The sequence below is a fragment of the Pavona decussata genome, unplaced genomic scaffold (genome assembly GCF_977016875.1).
Source record: "Pavona decussata unplaced genomic scaffold, jaPavDecu1.1 SCAFFOLD_353, whole genome shotgun sequence".
Lineage (NCBI taxonomy): Eukaryota > Metazoa > Cnidaria > Anthozoa > Scleractinia > Agariciidae > Pavona > Pavona decussata.
Genome location: NW_028145734.1, coordinates 994418 through 1006547, shown reverse-complemented (window position 1 = coordinate 1006547; position 12130 = coordinate 994418). Strand labels below are relative to the sequence as shown.

The 12130-nt window shown below is 38.7% G+C and overlaps 1 protein-coding gene, 1 long non-coding RNA gene and 1 pseudogene across 2 annotated transcripts in view; 1 reads left to right on the top strand and 2 right to left on the bottom strand.

The window, feature by feature from the left end:
* The window catches only part of LOC146453077 (uncharacterized), a 29232-nt gene that overhangs the window by 7376 nt on the left and 9726 nt on the right, over positions 1-12130 (bottom strand). The window contains exons 7-11 of the mRNA XM_085097061.1: positions 10619-10714; positions 8932-9093; positions 8583-8660; positions 7579-7646; positions 6554-6604 (exon numbers count right to left, since the gene is read on the bottom strand). Of these exons, the coding sequence (XP_084953187.1) occupies positions 6554-6604; positions 7579-7646; positions 8583-8660; positions 8932-9093; positions 10619-10714 (455 nt within the window). The remainder of the gene's footprint in view (positions 1-6553; positions 6605-7578; positions 7647-8582; positions 8661-8931; positions 9094-10618; positions 10715-12130) is intronic.
* LOC146453079 (uncharacterized) lies at positions 4265-6539 on the top strand (annotated as a pseudogene).
* Positions 10914-11526, bottom strand: LOC146453078 (uncharacterized). The gene is made up of 2 exons (XR_014859593.1): positions 11366-11526; positions 10914-11050 (listed from the first exon to the last, which is right to left on the bottom strand). It is a non-coding gene; the product is annotated as an uncharacterized LOC146453078 (long non-coding RNA).

The following is a 12130-nucleotide window of genomic DNA, read 5'->3' as shown; positions in this document are numbered from 1 at the left end:
ACTAAAGTTTACTCTTCAGGTGTTTTGGTATGGGAGATATGAGATCCACTCTCCATCACCCCCTCAAGTCCTAGTTTTTCTGGTAAATTTGACCCAAATTTGACAGCCAGCAAAAACTGTAAAATTTAGCGAACGGAGTTCGTGTTTTGTACCTGATATAAATGGTCATAGAACTTCTTGTAAAAAGCCAGAGATATGCGTAATAAGCAAAAGTCACTCTACAACATTTACTTTTAGAATACCTATATTTCGTATCTGCGAATGAGCAAGAAATTAGCCATTTTCGAACTCACGCAGAACACACAACTAAATCTTCAGCAACAATCGGATGCTAAAACCAAACACTTTTACCTTCCTTCTATCAGAATCACCAATAATCTTTTTGGGCCATTCAAACAGCAAGATGCTTCACCACCTCCATTACTCCTACCACTCGTTGTCATGTACAGCACGACACGACGCAAGCAATGTGCCGATTAAGCCGCTCTTAGATTCCACATTGGATTTCTCCACGGTTAAATATATGCAGTTGACCAAAGTGGTCCCCAAAAAATCAGAACCCCTCTCTGGCCAATTTAACTGAAGGAAAATTTAAAAAGAAATACGAACTAAACAGAACGACGCCATCTTGAGTTGGATTGCTCTCAAGGGACTGGGACCTACTTATTTTTACTTTGGGTAGGGAGGGAACAGGGAAGAACCTATCGCCGGTGCATCGTTGCTAGAAACGTCTGTTTGTCGCGATAAACAGCTCGAGATCTGAACAAACAATGACATGAACGAATCATGCTCAAAATAGAGCCAGCAGAAGCGTGCAACAGCGTGAAAAAATAACTTCATTGGATTTTTTTTGAGCGCGCGGCTTTTGATGTACATTTCCACCGTCAAGAAATCAGAGATATCCAACTCCCGCGTTCTTCACAACTCGATAAAGCACGCTAAAGCATGAACAACTGGAATATTTGAATTTAATAACAAAAATTGCAATGCCTTTATAAGAAAGTTTCCGTTTAGTAACTTCGAAAGAAGTACCGTTATTTGATGCTTGTACTACATAACACTAGTAAAACAAATCTCTGTACAATGTATAAGCAAACTGATCACAGTTATTACTCAATAAACTGACTCTCCTAGGTTTTAAAATACGATATTTCAACAGGGAGCCTCCGTCACAAAATGTGGTTTTCAGTGAGGCCCTGCACAAATCTAACGTAAGAATACAAAAAAAAATGACAAATATAGCTATCTAAAAATAAAAAAGTAAAAAGGATAAGATCGATAAAAGAGTCTACATGTTTCTAATAAGACGTCTAAAAACTAAAAAATTGGAAATGTTCCTAATGCCGTCTGGGGGGAGCGTTCCAGTCATCAACCGCATGACAAATAAAGCGATGCCGACCCCATGAGCGCTTTGATTGTGGTTTACATTGATTGTGATTGTGATTGTGATTGTGGTTGTGCTCTACTCGACACGCTCCCCTCTGAATCACTGAGGAAAGCTGAAATATGATCTCTACCTTTACCGCAAAGCAATCAGATTGGATGTGTGAAATAAGTAGAAACAGTGTCATGGAATTGTTCTACCTTTAAAATAAACTGCGTAAAACTAAAGATAACTGACGGAAAATGTGCGCTTGATATTTAGAAAAAAGAATTTTCCTTTCAGATCCCCTTTGGGTTGGAATTTCCTTTTTCCTATAGATAACTGCCTTTTCCAAGGTATGTTTGTTTTTGCTTCCGATCTTTTGTTTACTTATTTTGAACTTTGCTAGTTCCGTTGGTCTGTCAATGAACACATGTCGTGAAGCGAAATATTTACCTAGGAGCCCTCATTGAATACGTCATTTGCTTTTAATAAAAGCGTTGGACTTACCATTCCGGCTTGTCATGTACACCAGAAGGCCCTTAGGAGTATGCGCTTTTTCGTTACAAAAGCTGCTGTTGAAAACTTACACAACAAATTAACAAAAAATTAGTTTTGGCTGTATTATCTCCGCTTTGATACCTTGATAAATATGATAGGAGACGGGAAATAGGAGCTGCCGGACCGTCAAGCACGCTAATCAGAGAATAAACAAATAACATCACGTTAACGTAGAATCTGCAACGCCCAACTCTTAAACTCTACTGGGATCATCACAAAATTGTCTCCGGGTCGAAAAAATAAAGAAGTTATATATCGGTCCAAGGGAACAGTAATCAAAGGTAGCAAGGAGGTAGCATCCTCCACTTTAAATCTGCTTGAATGGCCTTTTCGACAAGTGTTACACAGGGCTGAAACAATATTTGAAATGTTGATTTCAATTGAATGAGATGTTTGTTACATTGTAATAAAACAACGCATCTGATTAATTAGCAGAGATTTCCGAACTGATAAGAAACTACACGTAAGGTGAAATATCTTTTGGTAACATATAAAGAGTACATTAATTTCCAAAAATAGGTGAATTGCGAGAAAATAATTTAAATATTGGCTTATTGTACATACCGGATCCTATTGGAACTGAAACTTGAAACTCCTGGTATATTTCTTCCGACACCTGTTTGTTTACCCGACGAGGATTTTTTAATTTTTTCGCTTCACCTCCGTGAGATGGGTGAAAACAACTGGATTTTAACTTCTGGTAATGTGTTGTTAATTTGTATTTGTGCTTTGGACATTTCCCTGTCTTCCTCTGATAGAGAATGCAATCCGGCGCGATTGAGGATAACATCAGCCTCGTTAATCCGTGTCCCTAAGCCTCGACTTCGATCCACTTACACCCAGATTAGTTAGATAATCTGTTAAATCCTTTCTGCATGATTTTAGAGGAATAACATAAAGCTAATTTGGCGCTGATGGTGTTGGACCGCATACACGGTCAACAGTTGAAAATGAGCAGCTCATTTTGCGTTGTACATTACACTTCTGACTGCAATGTAAATACTGTCGCAAAAGACTGGAGCGAAGACCATATGTCACGTAATAAATGTAAATATGGTAAGAACAAAATTGTCATAAAATACTTTCGTACGTGTATAGTCTCTTACGATATAAAAAATACTATGACGTTATTTTTTCGGATTTTTTCCCTTTGTATTGAAACAAAATAGAGTTTCTGCAAGTGAATCTGCAAACAAGACTTCCAACTGGGCTACGGTCTTGTGTTTTTGGCTCTTATTTCATTCGTTGTAATCCCGTCTTTGACAGTACAAGACAGCTTGACCCAGAAACTTCGCCTAATCAAAGCCCACAAAATACAGATTAAATCTCAAACCGATTTTCCCTGCCCAGCAAGCATAACAACATGCACGCCATTTAATAACCAAGGAAAATGGTTGTAACTCTCGTTGGTATCTTTATTTCCCAATAGTTTGTTATTCCTTGTTATTTACGGCATGAGCCTAAACCAGCCTTCCTTAAATCAAAAAGCTTACTTATGAAAAACAGCGTGGAACAATCATCCATGGCCAGCCTTGGCTTAGCCCCTGGCTCCCTTACAACCAATCAACTAGTTCCCAGTCTATCCCGAGTGAACAAATTCAACATGGCGTCGTTTTGTTTATTTTCGCGTTTTCTTGATTTTCTTTCCGTTAAATTCGCAAGAGAGGAGATTTGAATTTTTTGTGGAATTAATTTGATCAACTGAATATTTTTAACTTAAGACAAACCCAATGCGAAATCCAGGAGCGGCTTAAACAGCACATTGACTGCGTCGTGTCGTGCTGTACATGACATCGAGTAGTAGGAGAAATGGAGGTGATGTAGCATCTTGCTGTTTCAATGGCCCAAAAAGATTATTGCTGATTTTAATAGATGGAAGGTAAGAGTGTTTGGTTTTGGCATCCAGGTTTTGCTGAAGTTTTAGTTGTGTGTTCTGCGTGAAGTCGAAAATGGCTAATTTCTTGCTCATTTGCAGATACGAAATATAGGTATTCCAAAACTAAATGTTGTAGAGTGACTTTTGCTTATTTCGCATATCTCTGGCCTTTTACAAGAAGTTCAATGTCCATTTATATCAGGTACAAAACATGAACTTCGTTCGCTAAATTGTACAATTTTTGCTGGCTGTCAAATTTGGGTCAAAATTACCAGAAAAACTAGGACCTGAGGGGGTGATGGAGAGTGGATCTCATATCTCCTATACCAAAACACTTGAAGAGCAAACTTTAGTATATTTATCCATAAGTCCACCTAACCTATCTATGATGTTAGTATGGAATGATTTGGCCGACCCCGATCTTTGACCACCTGCCTGGTTTTCTCAGACAATAACTCTTAAATGACATTTATTCTGTTGGAAATTATAAATAATGAAACTGTTTTCTATCCTAACATACAGGGCCTACCAAGAGGAATTTACTGCTAACACTTATTTGCTTTAAAACAGAGAACCTCTATGCTTTAAAATGAAATAAATAACAATACCTTTTGAAAACCTTTTTTAAAATGCTTAAAAGCTGAGAAGAGCTGTTGAGAATTGCAACCGAAAATCAGCTTTTTCAATTCGAAGGAAACCTATACGAACAGGTGGATGGTGTTGCTATGGGTTCGCCACTGGGACCTCTCATGGCTAACGCATTCATGTGTAACATCGAGAAACAGCTAGAAACCGAAAACAAGATGCCTGCCTTTTACAAACGCTACGAAGATGATACGCTTAGCGCAATGCCTGATTTTGAACCAGCCTCTGAGTTCCTAACGACATTGAACAACAGTCATCCTTCTATCGATTTTACAATGGAGCTTGAAGAAAACGGCACTGCCAGACTCCCCTTTCTGGGAATCAGGATATAATTAGGAATCGATACCGGTTAGACACGAAGGTGTACAGGAAACCAACGGACACTGGGCTACTGTTACATTACCACAGCCAAGTGAACAGTAGATATAAACGGTCATTGCTGAATACCATGCTCAACCGTGCATTTAAGCTCTCATCTACGTGGAAGTCTTTTCATCAGGAATGTGAACGCCTCAAAGAGATCTTTTCCCTACTGCGCTACCCGGACAAACTTGTGATCTCTACCATCCGCCAATTCATTGATTCAAAAGTATCTGAGGATTCACGTACCCAACAGCAAGTACCACAGAAGCAAGAAGCCCCAATCAGAATAGTGCTGCCTTTCAAAGATCAGAAATCTGCAAACGCAGTGCGCAGACAACTTGGGGACCTCAGTCGGGAGATCAATGTGGATGTCAGCCCGGTGTACACAAGTCGGAAGATCAAGGATGAAATGAAAGCGAGAGAAGACAAGCCACCACTTGTAGATCAACAATGCGCTGTGTATCATTTTCAGCGTGGCCTGTGCGATGCAGACTAGGTCGGCTACACGTGCCGACACCTTCACCAGCAAATTGAGGAGCATTAGAGATCGGCAATCGGAAACCACCTGAGGGAGCAGCACAACATGGCCCCAAATGACATTGCGCGAAATTTTAAAATTTTAAGAAAGCTCAAACCAAACTCGATTGTCTTATTTTTGAAATGTTATTTATCAAAGAACTGAAACCATCACTAAACAAACAATGCGATTCTATCCGTGCTAAATTATTTGTTTAGACCAGTTCTTAGTAATTAATTATTACTTCATTGTTTCATTGTTTTATGTCCTTTTTTAGGGGCTGATTACATGGCGAATTTCAGCTCGGGCTGAAATTTCATCCCGATAGGCTGGCTGGAATTTTGTTGCGATTACATGGCGAATTTCAGCCCGGGCGGGAAGAGTGGACAGAAATCAAAATGGCGTCAAATATTCGACTTGTGAAAATCGGGGCATTGCTTCTCTCGCAATTTAGCCTTTTGCTAGCACTCAATTTCCAATTTTTTTATCGGACATCTCGGTTTCGTCGACCTGGTCCGGCGCTGGCAATGGTGTAATGGCAGGTGGTCCAAAGAAGGTCGTTTCCTCCTCATGTACTCGGGCCATCTCTTCGCGAACAGCTTGATATTGCTTCACCTTATCTGCGTCACTGTTCTGTTAGTCCATTTTCGATTTGTAATTCGCCAAGCACCGAATAAGATTTTCGATATTATCGCCGTTGTTCCACTGAAACCTGGTAGCCGCCATCTTGTTTCATTGAAAACAAATCGTTGCGCATGCCCACGTCACTTTTCTACCCAGGTGACCTCGCTTTTCAGCCCGGGCTGAAATTTCATTCTGATTTTTCAGCCCGTTTGCCTGGGCTGAAATTTCGAGTCCGGTTTCAAAAACAAGGCTGGAAATTTCAGCCCGGGCTGAAACTTTCTTCATGTAATCGCAAACGTCGTTTAAATAAGATTTGTTCAAGAAACCGGGCTGAAATCTCAGCCTGGGCCGAAATTCGCCATGTAATTTACTCCTAAACTTTATAAATACTTATCATTGACATGTTTTATCACATTTTAGCGTTCGTGACATTCTTACCGATTTTTAACTGTTTCTAATATATTCATGCCAAGGTTTTTATTTTTTACTCGCACTTGAAAATGGCCTCGGAGAGGTCGAAACGTCGTGACCTTTTTAGCGTGTATTTTTATCACAAAATCTATTTCTAAGAAAGTACTCATTAAAATAAACTAAATAACAATACCTTCTGAGACCTGCTTCTGAGTTCCAACAGCGTCGCATTTTCTTTGTCAATCTTTTCAAAGTTAAGGTTGTTACGTAGTAAAGAAAGCAGGTAAATTCGATGAGACGTTATAATCACAATTTTTAGTTCTACCTGATCGGCTGCTTTTGCCATAATTCATCGGAAAACTTAAACGTTTGAGGGTCTTCCAGATCTCTAGTGTGAATCGGCCCTCAGCGCCCGGACGTGATGAAAGGTACCTATGTTTGTAGCATTACAACGAAGCTGACGGTGAATTTCTTTGGACCTCAGGGTTCTCGAGTACAACGACACTCGATTGTTACCTGACATGGTCTTTGAAACGGTTCTTTGCGGTAAAAGAAGGGGTAAAATAGCGTACATTAAAGTGGTTCTCTTGTGTTCTCTCTCAGCTACTGCAATCAGATAAGAATAATAAGGCATATACATATATACTAAAACTTTCTTTCACTTGTCAAATTGTGTTAATCAGTCACTGCTTGGGGAGGAAGTGAGCTGCAGAGTATCCTATGTTTTATGCTGTGGCAGTACAAAAACGTAGGAATGCTAATCATGTCATTTTTTATTTATTTATTTATTTATTTTTTGCAAGGGGGGGGGGGGGAGGCAAGGCACATTTTGTGTGGGGACATACAAGTAATTCAGTACTGCCTTTCATTATGAAAACAACCTTATTACATCCGGGAATGTTTATGCTGCTCTCAAAAACTCAGTAATAAATCATAAGTCATTGAAAAATCAAACTCGTCGACAAAACATCACGTGCAGTGGTTTTGAAACCAGATAAAACCACCTCCTTATTAGTATGCAGTGTTAAATGTTTTTCTGGGATGCTACTCTCCAACGTTCACAAAAGCATAATTGTTATGAACTCTCCTGACACACGCTTTTCCAGGAATCTTTTTGAAGCCGTTCAAAAACTCGCGGCACGTATTTTATCGGGTCTAAAACCCGATAAAACACTGCTACTCGTGTTTTAAACATTACATGAAAGAACCAAAGGATACTGCTAATCCTTGATCACACCACGTGATCGCTTCTTCAAACAGATTCAGCTCCACACAAGCACTTGCTCCTAAAAAACATATATGATGACTTGATTTATTTTTAAGTCAAGCTAGTTTACTTCAAAATTCAGTTTCTATGTTTGTGCACATGTATCATGATCATGACAGTAGAGGATGATGAAAAAGGATCGCCATTTTGCAATACAGCTAGGGTGCGTTCGATTGACCCTATTCCGGAATAGGAATACATACAATAATTTCAATAAATTCCTCAAGAGGTTTCTGGAGTTACTAAAATACAAAATTGCTCTAAAATTATCATGTGTCAGCGAAAGTTTTGCAGAAATGTCTTCCCAAATTTACTTAAAAGAGAAATCTAACATCTATTTCGCTTATTCTTATTCTGGAATACGGTCAATCGAACGCAACCTTAAACACCACTTTATGAACAGCCGCTTAGTCTTCGCAATAAGAGGATATCGTTTTTTAAATGATGAAACCCGCTTAATATGGACACAGAGGCGACGCGAACACTTCATACAATAAATAAGGTAATTGTAGTCATGGGGTTTATGCCATGAGCAATGTCAGACATCTGATTGACGTGTGATAAAAGTAGGGAGGTTCAAAGAAAATAACATGTTTCTGTTAAATCATTGACTGGCGATGTGCAGCAATACACTGTTCTTTCAGTTGAAACATATAAAATCGCATATATACGTCAAGATAGCATCTTTCACAATAATACATCGTGTAATACACACTGATACAGAAAACCAGTTCTAAAAAACGGATGGATATTGTATAAATTTGCGGCTCGTTGGCCTACCTGGTGTAAAAGAGTCATGATCTATATATTAAGTTATATTTTGCAAAATATTGTTAATGGCCGTTACTTTAAAGATTGTATCCGGATTGTAACTACGGTAGATATCGCGGCGGTAAATTGTTGCGGTTCACTTGTTATTTTCTTTTTCTTTTGTCTAGAATTTTAAACATCTTACCTCTAATGATTGCTTTGACATAAGATGGTTGTAATTCAGTGGCAACTTTCGCATCACTTCGTGAATCCCGATAATTCCCTAAAAATTATAAATAGATAAATAAATTTATTTACCCTCAGGCTGAAGCAGCTGGCCAGACCTCTGCGGTCACTGAGACGCAAGGAAAGCTAGTTGGTGCAGGACCTAGTAAAACCGGCTAAAATCGGCGCAAAAAATGTTTTCGAGAACGAGCGAAAGAGCGTCTGGAAACGAATTCAGGTACGGTCCGATTCATTTTCACAACTCAGTTGTGCTAATACAGTAACTAAATAAATGCTGAATAAATAAATAAATTGAAATAAAATCTCACCTAAGCGAAAGTGCACTGCCGCCCTGTTGCAATACAGTTTGGCTTTCAGTTCTTCATCCTTGAAGTTCACTTTAATTCCTTCCGTGTAAAAGTTGACGGCGTTACGGAAATTCCTCCTCCCGTATTCATCATTGCCTTCATTCTTATAAACCTCTGCTATTGCTAAATGAAGAAAAATTAAAACAGTTAATAAAAGGCAATGGTTAAGCCCGTATGTAGCCCGTCAAACTACTTCATTTTAGTGTTGAATATTTTGTAAGCATTTTTGGCGTTGACCGTGCACAAACCAAAATAGATTTTGAAATGTGTTGGAGCAAATCACCATTAGTAAGATATTCAAATGTAGTATGAAAGTTAAAAGAAAGGATTGTGCACGGTCGCGGCCCTTGCAACATAAATTGCAACACCATTGTTAACATGGCAAGGTTTCATAACCAGTCCATCAATAGCCCAATTTCGATATATCGAAATTGGGCTATTAACTATGATGAAAAGATCTTTGACACCGGCTTGGGAGTACTGTGTTTGTCACGCTGTGTGTGGTTTTGGCATGTTGTTTTAAGCCGTTGTGTTTTGTTGTTGCTTGCTCGTTGGTGTATTTTCTTTAGTGCTTTTTTGTTCGTTATTAAGTTGAGTGATTGGTGTGTAAGGTCATGGCGAATTGTGTGTATACATTCCTTCTACTATATGTATAAATGTGACGGGGGGATCAGACGGAGCCTAATATTTTACACCCAAAAAATACATGGACCTTATATTGTGCACGCAAAAAAATACAAGATAATATAATATTCAAATCGTGCTTTCGGATCATGAGAGAACTTTGGCTTGAATTGCGTAAGAACTATTAGCCTGGCGGAAATTCAAACCCCAAAAAATACGCGCAGATTTTTTAGACCCAAGAAAAATACACGGTTAAATCTTCAACCGAAAAAAATACAGGAGTTAAAAATTTTAGACCCAAAAAAATACGTCGGACAGCCCCGTCACGTTTATGCCCGAGTATCCCCCCTGGGATTTTTCAGCATACATATTTTAAAGGGGCAGTGTCACCTATTTGTGGTGTTACTTTGAATGGCCAAAAAACACGTTTGCATCTACAGAATCGTTAAAATAATGGTTCAGGTTTGTTTACTGTAACCACACTACTACACAGAAACTAGTGTTAGTTATCATTGGCCACTAATAGCTAAGATTGAAAAGAATTGAAACTTGAAAAAATTCGCCAATTTTTTCAAGTTCTTCCAGCGTATTTGGAGAAAAAAAAACTGATAATAGAAATCAGTTCATATCTTATTCTCGCTGCTCTAAGAGTAATTTGATGTTAGAGAAAAGGTACCTTGGCAAATATTTCAGCAGTTGCGACCAAAACAAGAGAAATTTCCGTGACAGTGACCCTGCAGTAACCTGAACAACAGTCAACTTTTATTTGAGTCCCAAATTGTACAACCTAATGCCAAAAGAGACGATACTAATAATGGGGAGTTGAAGGGGCCTATATTAAGGGGGAGGATGGTGTTGAAAATAACCAAACTATAGGATGAAAGAGGACAGGGAGGGTGTTAATAAGTAAGGAAAATGAGGTCTTCACTACACCATTTTCCATTAGCTATCATCCGTGGACTCAACGTGTTTGCAACATTTAATGTTAGTGATAACCGGGCAAGTAAGTGACGTGACTCTTTACCTCTCAAAGTGTCATCATCAAAATCCAAAGTCTCCTCACCAACTGGTGTGACGTCACTTCCAGGTTTGGCCTTGACTTCGCTGCTTGCCATGGATGCTGGGAAAACGAATACTTTTACGTTTAGCTTAAATAATCAGCGATACATGGACTTATTGTCAACTGTAAGTTAGATACTGAACAAAGAAAAACACGATTCCAGTATTGAGAAGAACTGTTAAATTTCACTGCATTGTCCACTCAAACCTTGTCAAAACAAAAAAAACCGGTAAAAATTAACATAGAACAGTTTTCCAGTCTATAAACGACCTCTGGTAAGAGAGAAACATGAATCCTCACCTTTCAAAGTGTCATCATCACACTTCCAAGTCTCGTCACCGGCTGGTGTGACGTCATTTTCAGTTTTGGCTTTGTTTTCAGTGCTTGTCATGGATGCTGGAAGATCGAATATTTAAATTTAATCAGTATACTCAGCTTATAAGTGTAACTGTCAAAAATTTATATAGCGCAACTTTCCATATAAGATGATGAAGTGCACTTTCCATATGCAAAGGGAATAGGAAATATATATAAAATCGGAGACAACAATAATGATAAAAACTTAAGATAAATGAAATTGAAAAACTGTACTCCATCAAATATATGCTACGTTAAAGTCGTGTGTCTATAAAAGCTTCTTAACGTAAAGCAGAACGGTTTTCAATCCAGTCTTAAAATGACTTCTGCTACGATAATAGCATGAATCCTCACCTTTCGAAGTGTCATCATGAAAATCCAAAGTCTCCTCACCAACTGGTGTGACGTCACTTTCAGGTATGGCTTCGCCTTCACTGTCTGCCATGGATGCTGAAAATTCAAATGTTTAATCAGTGTACTAAGTTTATAAAATGTAACTATAACCTAGATGCTGAATTATGACTGAACACACACTGTAACAGTAAAGTCAACTTTTTTTAAACCGAAAATTGAAATTTTCAGTTTGCATACAGCCAATCCTTTCTGCCAGCAGGTATGAATTTGTCCAAAGGCCAAAGTCCAAATATTTTGCTTTCGCCAGATTTTTCATTATTTTTTTTGGTCGTATGATACGCCTCACTTCAGCTATAGGTGGTTTTCACCTCACACATCGTCGCGCAAGTGAAAAAATAAAATCCTCAACCATTCAATAGATAAAGTCAAGAAATTGATATGTTGTAGAAGAGTGATACATAAACAACGTGTGAAAGCCACAGGGCTGTGCGATATCTCCTAATCGAGTTATTCGAGAAAATGTACCACGGAAAATAACAGAGATTAGTATGCGACGCCATGTTGGTGCCCCGTCTGATGGGCACCAACATGGCGGCCGGAAACCAGCAAAAACATCTGGAGTTTACCTTGGCTATTTCAAAGCCTTTCTTCTCTCTGCTGAACTTTCACACATTGACATTAACGCTTCTATTACATGTTAGCTGATCAGACCTAAAAAAACACGAGGCGAATCGATGTTTTCGTGTACGTGACATGTTTAGAGCA